Source organism: Calypte anna, chromosome 3 (assembly GCF_003957555.1).
Source record: "Calypte anna isolate BGI_N300 chromosome 3, bCalAnn1_v1.p, whole genome shotgun sequence".
NCBI classification, from domain to species: Eukaryota; Metazoa; Chordata; class Aves; order Apodiformes; family Trochilidae; genus Calypte; species Calypte anna.
The window spans coordinates 44,853,698-44,865,915 of record NC_044246.1 but is presented as its reverse complement, the minus strand read 5'-3'; the positions used below and the strand labels follow the sequence as shown (position 1 = coordinate 44,865,915).

Sequence of the window (12,218 nt, the reverse complement as noted above, 5' to 3'; positions counted from 1 at the left end):
CAGGATGATGCTGATTTCTTTATAAAATACCAGCAACACAGCTTTTATTTTGCAGTCACTCTCTGAAATTTTTAAGTTTTAAAGTCAAGTGATTTGGTATGATTGTGGTGGAAAGGTTTCGTAAGCTGGTCTTTCTGATTTAATAGAGTAATCAGCTTTGGGGATGAGGCAGAAGCTGAACATCAGACATTAAGAGCACCTATCAGGATTTTTTAATTGTTTTGTAACAGTTATACTTGGTTTAAAGATCTGGAAAAAAAGTTTCATATTCCAAATTTTGTTCCTATCTGTAAAATATCACCAAAAATACTAGCTAGGAGTTCTGGAAGAACCCAAAACTTTAGAAACACTTCCAGTGTTATTCTTCACAAGGAAAATTGAGAAATTTTTAAAGTGAATTGTGGGTCTCCCTCCTCCAGGCCTTTAGTTTAGAAAATTTGTTGAGAAGCAAGATGTCTTCTAGCACCTCTGCATTTGCACTTTCATGTGTTAAGTGTTTTCTGTGTTAACTTCAGATAACCATCTCTTAGTAGTTCTCTTGGGAATACGGACTAAAATCTTTTCCCCACAGAGAAGGGGCCTGAGAAGTGGTGGTGCTGACAACTATACCAATATGCTTCAGATTTCACTTCTGTTTTTACATAAGTAGCTTGCTCTTTATGTCCATTAAATCTATAGCCCCTGACCCCCAGTAGAGTTACCAGCTTGTGCAACATGTCATGAAAAAGCAGCCATAAAGTCTCACAGATCATAATTCTCAGTAATTACAGATTTACCTTTATTAGACTCATTTTACTTGAAGGTTAATACTGTTGCTCTATTTCCAATCCTTGGAGTGATTAAATTTTCTGTATTTTTGGTGATAGAAATATATACAACATTATCTTCATTTTTCTAAAATATATTTTAAATATTTCCTTTACTACTGAGTTCTTACAATCATGATCCGCATTGTTAGAATATGTTTTTCACGTTTACACACAACAATTCTAAATGCAAGTACTCATTTAAGATGATTGGAAAAGGTAACAATACAAGACTGTGTCATTTTGTTAGTTAAGAAGTTCTGGTGATACTATGTATATGGAGATGGAAATGCTTCTTTACCATAATGCATTGCATAACAAAAGTATTGGAAATGTAATGTTATTTGTTCTGTTTAACAGGATCCCAAAATACTAACTGCTCTTGAGGCTGTTGGAAAATCAGAAAATGAGTTGGAAGGACGAATCGTGTGTGTTTGCAGTGGCACAGATCTGGTGAACATCAGCTTCACTTTCATGGTAGCAGAAAACACAGAAATAGCCAAGGTATTTCACAAGTAAAAACTGTGGGAGTGAAAAAAAACAAAAAGAGGGCTCTTCAGCCTGCTTGGCTGACTGAAATACCTGTTTTAATGTCTGCTGCCACAGCCTACATAAGGACAGCAAATATTAATTTGGAGCATTCTGTAATGTGTCCATGTGCTAAGGTGAAATAGTTATTCTATCAGATTCTGTCTGTGTGGCGATTTATCAAAAATAGACACCAAGAGACCATTAAATATAGGACACAGCATTCCCTCAACTGTTCAGTGTCTCTGCATAATATGTAGTGATCATGCAGCAGATTTGTTACACACGGGGATGCTAAAGGGAATAATTTTCCTTGTGGATGGAGCTCACCCCTCCAAAGTTTTGTTCAGTGATACCCTACTTCTATTGGATAGCTCATATTATTTGAAAAGATGAAAGCAGGAAAGAAAATTTTCTCCATTTAAGGGGATTCCAGCGTAATCAGGTTCATTTCTGTTTCCCATTGACATGGGACAACATTCTTAAGAAAACAATGGTGATTTTTACACATTGTCTTTCTTGAGAGCTTAGGATTCAGTTCATAATGCAAGTTCTGTGGCTCTGCCAAGGTCTAGTGCTCCATCTGTCTGCTGTAAGATGCTCCAAGAAACTTGATCCAGAATACTGATAGTATGCTACTAGCTTAGATCCAGAGATTTAAGACATTTTAAAAATACACATTACTTGCTTTTCATTTCTGATTTTATGGACTTACAGTATAATATAGTCTGTTTTGCCTGTTGCAAGCAACACTGAGTACTGATCAGTAATACACATCTGATAACTCCTTTAAAACTGAGGATCTGTTTGCTGAAAGCAACATCACTGAATCCTTTGGCAGACCTGGTTCATTTTTTGTTGCTTTGGATCCATACCTCCTTAAATACTGGCAGTACTGAGTAAACTCTGTGATACAAGAAATCCTTGTATAGCTTACACTGGTACAGTAAATTGATTTTACTGTTTTCAGCAGGCTTTCAGGCAAATAATGTGCCACAGATATGCTTCAAAAACATTTAGGATGCAAAGTAAAGGAGATACTGGCAACATTCACTCGTATACTTAACCCATCAGTGTCTTTGATTTATTCTGAAAACAGAAAGTTCAAGTTTAGTTTCTTAGCCACCTTATATCTCAATAATCTATATTAGACTAGTTGGTTTGTGAGGAGTACATTAGCCAGTTACCTAGACTGCCAAAACAGGTGAGCTAATTTAATTATACCATCTAAAAGAGTTACTGTTTAATTAACCTCTACTATTACCAAAAATGGTCTGTAATACTGCAGTCAGTTTGTAGGTAGGGTCTGAGAAGCCCATAAGTGGAGAGTTCTGCATCTGGGAGTTTTTCCACCATAGCATATATCCAGAAGTTGTGTACATTGGTGATCTGCCTGATCTGGTAAGTTTGAGGTACAAGGGAAATAGGTAAAGATGATCAAGCCAAAACCAACATACAGTTTTCTAAGTTGCACCTAAAGCTGTGCCTTCACCAGGGCTATGGGTATATGGGAAGTCATTTGGCCTGTATTGTATTGGCCTTTTTTTTATGTGGTGAGTACATCAAATGGCTACTATACTGCTGTGCTAAAATAAGTTTTCTGGGAGTTATCTCTATGTAGGGCTTTTCATGCTTAATTCTCTTGCTCATGAGAAGACTTCTTTCTTCTGGGACATAGTTAATCTCCTCTAGAAGTGTCTTTATGTGGCATTGAGTGGCTGTGTTACTACTAACTGCAGTTGGGAATAGTCTAATCCACATTTAATAGTAAGCCCCCCCTTTGTGAAAGGACAAAGGCAAGAGTTTGGAGAAAGGGCAATGATTGTAGCTTGAGCAGCCCGGCTATGTGTAAAGCCCCAGGTATATGTAAAGGATGCATCTGTAGTGGTTTCTGCTGTTTCCCCTCCCTGTTGCCATGAGGAAGGCGTGAATTACTTGCTGTAGATATTTTGTCCTTCCTCAGATGAACCAAGATCAGGATTGGTTGGCATCAGATTGGGATACTTCAAAACAAAGGAATTTGGTGAGAGATCCAGATACAAAAGCCCAGAATCCTTCTGTCCAGAAAAAGGGCAAAAAGGTTTTCTGCTTCTATAGATAATATTTTACAATTGGACAAGAAGTGACTGTTATTCGCTGGAGGCTGGATTATAATGGGACTGAGTAACCATGACAAAGAAGAAGATTAATCAAATCTCTGGTTTCTTCAGGCTTCCCCTGTAAGGAGTGGTATTGGTGGGAAGCAGATGCCAGGTGGGTAAGACAGGGTGGTAGAGGTGAAAGTCCCTTAGGGTGGACATGTGCAGGGCTGCTGCATGCTGTGGCCATGGTGGACCCTCACTGTCAAGCAGGGCTCAGCACAGGCTGTCTTATCATCTCTGCCCTGGGGCAGCACCACATTCTTCTGCCTCTTGAGATGATGTGCTCAGCAGGTCTGGCCAAGTCATCGCTGAGCTCCAAGTGAAACTATTCCAAAACCAAGAGTGTGTTTATTATCTTTCCACTTGTCTCCAAGCTCCAAGTCTGGTATTTACATTCTATCTACTTACATTTTATTGGTGTTTTCAGCTAAGAAATTGTTTTAATTTCCACTTTTAAAACAAAACAACCATGAAATAGGGTGTACTCACTCTCTGATTGCAAGCAGCTGTCATGGTCTGTTCCTGAAGCAACACCACTGTGGCAGTAGAGAGTGACTGTTATAGGAGGAATTTAAAATCTTATGTTTGGAATCTTTGTTGAGTCAGGTTACATAAGTTACTGTGAGCTAAAATTAAAACACACACATATTAGGTGTGACCATATGTGTGTATTTTTCTTTTTTATTTCCCAGATGGACTTACTGTGACCTACTAATCTTATAATCTGCTTTCCTCAATCTAGGACATTTGCAAGGTCCAGTGAGTATTTGGGGGCAAATTTCCTTAGTGCAAAAGTGATGTAACGTTGATGTGAGGGCTTAGTGTATCTCATGTAGGCTGCCTGTCCAAAGCAGGCATGTGTCCAATAAAGCTGTTGCAGCTCTGAAATCCAAAACTGGATTTGTTGTCTTCTTTGCTCATCCACTTTGGCTATGCACTAAGGAGTTTTGCTTTAAAAATTAACCTACAACAAGTCAGTTGTTTTGACATTCTTTAATATTGCTGCATATTGAATAGATTTGTCCTGACAGTTGTTGTTACTCAGATCCAGCTGTGTTGTTGGGAAGGTCTTTCTCCAGCTGATAGTTTCTGCACTTTGGCCAGAAAGTATTGTTCCCACTGCCCTGCTGGCAGGAGATCTGTATGTAAACACTCCTAATTTACCTCAAGGAAGTTGTGTTGCGCCTACTGAGGGGTAAAGCTCACACCAGTGTTTAAGATAAACTTTGGGAAGTGCTGATGCACAGCATTCCTCTGGCAGTAGGTAGGGAAGAGTGCAGCCACAGGGGAGACAGGGTGGGAAGGAGAGTGGAATAAAGTTTTACACTGGTGTAGCAGGATTTGATAGAAAATAGATCTATTTTACAGATGTGTTACTTGCTGAGGCAGTGAGTCACATGTTAATGGCTAAGCTGTGAGGCACCAGAAGGAATAGCAGGTGCTGAAGTGCTTTATTACTCATGCTGATACACAACATAAAGGTAAAATGCAAGCTTTACCATAGAGCTAATAATATTACAGTGTTGAAGATGACTGCAGTTGAAAGCATTTCATTTTTACATTATTGAACATCTCAGCTTTTCAGTTGGAATAATATTTTCCTTTTAAAAATTTATTTCTATTTGTTTCAAATGGTTAAATGGACCATCATGTTTTTGCTAGGGTGAAACACTTCAGGCTAATTATTTTTGTTGCTCTTGTTACTATATGGCTCTTTTTGACTTACAAAAATGTTTGTTTTGGTTGACCCTCGCTTTTTTCCCATGAAACAAGCTATATTAAATATTCAGCCAAATCATATTGCTAGAAGGGCACCTATAAAAGGTAGAAGAATATTCTCACAGGAATGTTCCACAGTGACATTACAGAGAAGTTCCATTTTCCCAAAGCTTTTGGTTGGTTTGATGTTTCAAAGCAAAACTTTCCAAGAAACCTGCAGAACATACTTGAACAGAACTTTTAAAGTCTACCGATGTTCTCTATGTCCCATTATGTTAGTAGGTGACATGTCCCATAGCATATGTGAGAAACATTTCTCAACTATAATTCTTAAATATATGACTGCTGCTTACTTGTGCTTACCTGTGCCAAGTATGTAGTATCATGTTCTCTACAGAAGTCTTCACGTCCTAGCCAGCCTGCAGTTAAATGTCTGTGATTTCATTGCGCTTGTTTTTCTGCTATTTTGATTTTTTTTTCTTGGTTCTCCATAGCCAGGAGGTCCATTTCACTGTGTGAGGCTCCACTGTGTTTGTCTTAGCCTGTATCCAAAAGCAGCCAAAGTGAGTTTTACAGCTGCTTTCACATTAGAGCCCTCTGATGCTGGAAAAAACATTCTGAGATGGAAAGCTTTCTTGGAGATTGGTAGCAGTCTGGACACATTAGGCAACTCCCAGTACAGAGTGCCTGTTTGAGCCTCAGCTTTCCGAATCAAGTACTTGCAAGTAGGAAGAGTCCCTTTTATCTTTGTAGCAGGATTTTCATAACAATATCCTGCAAGCCTTTGCTGCAATTGGTTGGGTGGGGAATAAGTTTGGGTTTTGGTTTTTGTTGGTTTTTTGGTGTTGTTTTTTTTTACATTAGTCTAGTCTCCTTGGTTTTTCTGACTTGCATTAGAAGTATGATAATTTTGATACCCCAGAAATACTTCTGAGATGGCTTTGTTGAGAGGGACATCTACTGGTGACAGCATTGCTGGGTGAGGGCAAAGTACCTGGCCCTGTCTGGTTTGGTAAGAGTTGGTAAACACAACTCTTGTGCTCTGTGGGTTTCCTGAACCTTTAAGCTATCAAACCCTTGGCTCTGGCAGACATTCACAGACAGTGAATACCAAAATGAGAGGGTGATGCCTCTTGCTTCCCCAGCTTTCCTCATGTTTGAATTACATAGAGTGCAACTGCAGAGAAACTGCACTGAAAAAACAATGAAGACAAAATCTCAGGAACTCTGGATGGTACTGATCGCATCTGTAAATAAACCATGGATGACCTTGTCTAGAATTTTGTGAGTTATAGGTTACAGTGAGTTTTAGCCTTTAGTAATTTTTGCCCTTTTTAACCCTCCTAAATGAAACGTTGATGGCTAAAAGGGAGCTAAGATGTCAAATTTATCTGTATGTTCTGTGTTTCATTGATGAACCCCAGCTAATGCAAGGTCACTAAGTGCTTCAGGAGCATTTCAGTACCACAGCAAAACCTTTGATCTTTTTTTTTTATTATTATTTTATTTTTTATTGCACTTTTTTCCTTATTAGAGATATTTGACCTGTTCGACCTTATTAGAGAAAAACTACAGTTTGCTTATTCCGGCCTTCATTGCATTTAAATTTTCTGTCAGCCTAAGGGTCTGTGTTTTTGTTTCTTATTTTGGTGGTTGTTCATCTAGCATTAAAATCAAATGTATACTGTATTTTTATAAAAAACATTCTGTAACTACTTTCTCTAAGACCCAAGTGAAGTGTTTCTTACCTATCTCATTTCAAAATGTCATTTTGTTCAGGGCTTTTCCTTCTTTGGAGAGGTAGTGATTTTAAAATGCTGAGTATGAAAGAAGAGAGTTCAGGATCTTTATTTCTGTTAACTTCCACAGGTCTACAGGTCTTACAGCTTCATCTGTAGAATAAGGAGTGCTCTCATAGCACATAACCATGGCTGCTGCTATGTCCTTTGTAGTGTGTTTTAGCTGAGAAAATCTGAGCTCTTCCTTCATCCCTTCTACAAGGTCATCAGACAAGTATATATTGAACCTGAGGATGGTTTGTTGTCAGGAAAGCAGTATATTGCTAGCTTGACATTTGTTGGAGTATTCAGGCTCTGGATATTTTGTGAATATCCGTGCCTTAAAGGTGATTATGAAGACAGCTGTTATTTGGAAACTCTTGTGGCTCAGAAGGATGTTCTGTATGGACCAGCTGTCAGAGAGTTTCAATGTGTTGCACTGAGCTTGTGTATTACTTTGTGAATGAGGAAATTTTTTCATCTTGCATCATTTTGCTTCAATATAGTATGTTCACAATTCAGAAGCTTTTTTTTATTATTATTATTCTTTTCCCCCTAAATTCTCTTATTCCTAGTTAATTTGGGGCCAGCTGGTAACCATGGGGAATATCTGATGAAATGCTCCAGAAATTGCTTTAGCCTCAAACTGAAGTACAAGCGGACAGATGCTACATTGTAGTGCAGCTGTGTGGTGTGGAACAGAGAAGGAAACGTGTCTCTCAAACTGCCATGTCTTGCCCAGGGGACACTGTGCCAATGTAAGGATGATTCATAGATGGACAAGAGACTTAGGTTACTCCTTTGTGTGGTGCCAGCAGAGATGTGATGCTTTTGTGGTTTGTCAGTGTCTGGCTGTAGTTCTGTGCTCTTTTGGTGTCAGAGAATGCAGTTCCTGATTTGGCATTGCTATCAGGAAAGGACATTATCATTGAAAACAGGATTAGAGAGTCTTCTAAAGTGTGAATCATTAAGACAATTCCTGCAAAGAAATTACTTGGTAAGTGGTTAATGTATTGATTTCTCTCTTTACTTGTTTATTGTTTGCTTGTTTCTAAAAGTCTTCCTTTTTGACAGCTCTTCTTGATGGATGGAAGCAGCTTTTGAATGTTCAATTTTGTTATATCTGGTGTAGTTGTAATCTGTTGCCTTCAAATCAGAAGGCATCTCTGTGTGTTTATTTCCCACTGAAATGATGACATTGCCAGTACTTCACTGTCTCAGATTAGTGCAGTGATGTTTTGCACTGCGGGGGCTCCTGTGGGAAGCTGTTGGAAGCCTCCCCAGCTCCGATTCTGGAGCTGCCAAGGCCCAGCAGATTAGAGAATCTGGATGCACCTCTGCGAGGAACGTATTCAAGAAAGGGGAAATGAAACTGCCAAAAAGACTTGCAGAAGAGGAGGTGAGAGCAATGCCAGAGCACAGATCCCAATATTGATGAGGAAGGAGAGGGAGAAGTTGCCTGAGCAGAGTTTTTCCTGTAGCCTGTGGTGAAATGGCAGGCTGTCCCCCTGCAGCCCATGGAGGAGGAGCATGGTGGAGTAGTCCATGAAGGACCAGAGTGGGGACAGATGGAGGGCCATGGTGAGGCAGATGTGAATCTGGAGCCATAGTGTGGAGTCTGTGTCAGGTTCTGAAGCAGGTGGGGACTCTATGGGCAGCCCGGACTGGAGCAGTCTGTTCCTGAGGGAATGCACCACATGGAAGGTACTCCTGATGGAGGAGTTCACAAAGGATTCTCTCTCATGAAATGGGCCCCATATTGAAAGAGGGAAGATTGTGAGGAGTCCTCCCCCTGAGGAGGGAGGAATGGCAGAATTGGTGTGTGGTGAACAGATCACAAACCCCACTCCTGTGCCACTGAGGGGGAGGCAGGAGTGAAATAATATTGGGCCCAGGAAGAAGGGAGGGGGTGGAGGGAAGGTAATAAGATCTGTGATCTGTTCATGTTTTCTCTTGCTCCTGATAGATTAAATTATTTTTTTTCTCCCCAAGTTGAGTCTGTCTGGTTTTGCCTGTTACCATAATTGTGGAGTGAAAACCTCCCTATTCTTATCTCAATTAATGAGCCCTTGGGTGGGTTTTTCCCTCCCTATCCCAGAGTGGGAGTGTGGGCTGAGTGAGCAGAGGCCTGGTTGTTACTGGCTGGGCGGAAACCACTCATGTTTCTTTTTTAGCAAAAAAATGAGAGTTTTGAAAGACTGTAACTTATTCACAGCATGCATTTTGCATAATTTAATTTTGCAGTGGTTTTTCATGCTGCTTATGCTGTTTTACTTTGTGTGTCAGAATTGAAAGGCTGAGTAGCTTTTAAGGGACTATAGACTAATCCAGATTATACAAGGATAAATTTTTGTAGAGTTGTAATGGTGTTAAAGCAGCAGTAATGTTACATCCCTGAAAAACAAACCACAAAAAATTAAGGTAAATAATGGAATGAAGTTCATTAAATTTCCACAGTTCTAAGAGACTGAAAAATATTTATGACTTGTTCAAGCATTTATCCTGAAATTATCACAAGCACTACTCCTACATCATATTAAGTGAGGTAACATTTGTAGGAAAAGATAAGTTATATCCAGTTACATCAGTTCTAATAAATAATATCATCTCTCCCCTTGAACCTGGCTTTCTTTATGTCTGTAGACAGTGCATCCATACAGTTACTGTCATGTCAAATCATTCTTGCAGCTGGGAAAAGAGAAATGGGAGGGCATTTACTGCTTGGTTGTTTTCAAGCATGAAAACACAGCAGAGAAAACCCCAAATGCTAGCTTTTCTCATAAGCTGGACTTCTATTTTCAAGTGATTCTCAGATACACACATCTCTATTTGTATGCATATTTTATGCAGTACTTCTTAAAAAGAATAATATGAAAAGGAATACTGAAATATTAAAAAATGTTCTAAGCAAATAGATTTTTAAAGGGGTCTGACTGATGATTTCTTGTTTAAACAATAGTTTGTCATGGGCTTGTGATGTGTCATGAGTGCAAGGTTCTGCTTAAATGTGTTTATCTGCTGAATTGACACTTTAGGCCTTGTTTTAACGCATAGGGATTTACTGCCTCCCGTTTGCAAAATACCATTTTCCAAAGATGTTAGTATTCCTCCTATGTAACTAATGATTTTTTTCATCTGTTTCACAGATGTACAGCACTTATTCATGAAAGAAAAATAAACTCATCTTCATCTATTTCTAAGTGTCAAATTCTGGATCCTGCCCAAGTCAGTTCAAGCTACATGCACAGAATTTGGCCAGAAGCAAGAAGCTTCTTTATTCACAAGTCTAATGCTAAGCAGCAGACCAAATCCCATCTCAGTTCCACAGTGTATATTATCTGTTGAGTAATCCTAGCATAACAATGGCATAATTGAGAGAAAACTTGGCTTGTAGCGTTGGTTTGTTTTTTTTTTTCTTCTCCTATAGCTTTATCCTGCCAGGATTCTTGTTGAAATCGATGAATGTTTATGTTAGAGCCTTATCCTTAAACTTCTTCTATGCAGTATTGCAAAGTCTAGGTACAAGCTATAGGAAAAAAATATATCCATAAAAAGGAATCGCCTAAGTGCTGTAATGCTGCTGTTGGCTGAAAATCATCCCAGTGATTACGGGAATGCTTTGTTTTTTAAGGAGGAAAGCCAGAAAACAAGGACTTGAATATGTAACATGGTGTTAGATGAGATCAATGTTACTGAAAAATTGTTGTGCCTCCCTGAGGTTTCCTTTAGCTTATTAATATTTTGTTTCATTCCCTCTCTTAAAGTGGATTGGTTAAATGCATTATCACATATTGTATAATGTTGCTTAGTAATAACTAATATTGCCAGCCACAACTGAAAGGGAGGCAATTGTTTATACAAGCTATAAATAGAATGCTTAGTAAATCAATCAGTGGACTGCTTGGCTTTGCTGACAATAAACTGTTTTAATAGCACCATTTATGCTACAGGTAGTATTTGAAAGAATGGAAAGTACAATCTCTTTGTTTAGAGAAGGATGAAATAGTATTGGCTGGACCTTTCCATGGTGCTGCAGGCTGTGAAGTGGGCAGGTTTTTATCTCAGCTCCAGTTATTTTCTGTAGCTGCAAGAAAAAAGAACCTTCCTCCAAGATAAACTTTCCTAATTCTTCAGTTTTCCTAATTTGGTGTTTCTGCCTTTCTGTGTTTTTCAGCAATGGGTAGAAGGGCTTGGATCCATCATACATAACTTTAGAGCTAACAATGTCAGTCCAATGACGTGTCTCAAGAAACAGTAAGTTACTTTCTTCCCCTTTCACTTTTATTTTTCTATCCCTGTGTTTTCCTTCTTGAAATTAAAAAAAAAAAATAAATTGTTTTTCATAGTTCAACACCACAAAACGGTGTTATAAAAATAACACTGATAAATTAGCTTAGGATCTATGTTTTATTGTGGCCAGGAAAGGTCTCAAGTCTATCACCTGCTCAGAAAAATTGTAAGAAACTTTACACCTGTTAATTTGATTTATTGATATGATATGATATGATATGGTATGTTTTTAAGTATCGTCTGTTTTTTCCTTTCATTGATGCATATGCAAGCAACTCCCATTAGTCTTTCTTGTCTTCACACTTGTGTTAATTCATGTGCTGTTTCTTTTGGGCTGCTTTTTGCCTTGATACAGAACTGCTCTAAAAGGTTACAGAAAAATGTTTTTATTGCAGAACAATTATTTATTTGTGCTCATTTCACAGACATGGCAATAATAGAAGTATCTAGAATTAAATGTTAAGAAATACTATTTTTAAAACACTTCATTCCTAATTTCAGCTGGATGAAACTGGCCTTTCTAACAAACACAAATGGGAAAATTCCAGTTCGAAGGTAAGCACAATTGGGAAGTCAAGTTATTGCCAGGTACTGCTTGTATAATGCTAGTAAAATTCTGTGGCTCAATAGTGAAATACAATATCAATTTTAAGAGTAATACTTAATGTAAAATTAAATAGAGAACTATACATACTTAGATGAATTCTGTATCTCCTTGGTAAACTAGGCAGGACTTCCTAGCAGCATAGTAAATTTTTTTCCTAGTCTATTGTAATGAAGATATGAGTGCTTCTAATTGTTTTCACAATCTCTAAGAGCTAAGAGCATCAGTTTGCTCAGCTAAAAACTCCGCATACTCTGGGGTGGGTTTTTCAGTTGAAAATCTTCATTAAAGACTTATCAAAAGAACAAGAAAAACTTGCACGCTAGTTAAATATAGGACAAAAAGTTATGTC

General features: G+C 38.4%; 1 protein-coding gene across 1 annotated transcript in view; it reads left to right on the top strand.

Moving 5' to 3' along the window:
- The window catches only part of PLCB4 (phospholipase C beta 4), a 196,212-nt gene that overhangs the window by 111,183 nt on the left and 72,811 nt on the right, over positions 1 to 12,218 (top strand). Inside the window, exons 6-8 of the mRNA XM_030448201.1 lie at positions 1,167 to 1,310; positions 11,147 to 11,226; positions 11,764 to 11,817. Of these exons, the coding sequence (XP_030304061.1) occupies positions 1,167 to 1,310; positions 11,147 to 11,226; positions 11,764 to 11,817 (278 nt within the window). The remainder of the gene's footprint in view (positions 1 to 1,166; positions 1,311 to 11,146; positions 11,227 to 11,763; positions 11,818 to 12,218) is intronic.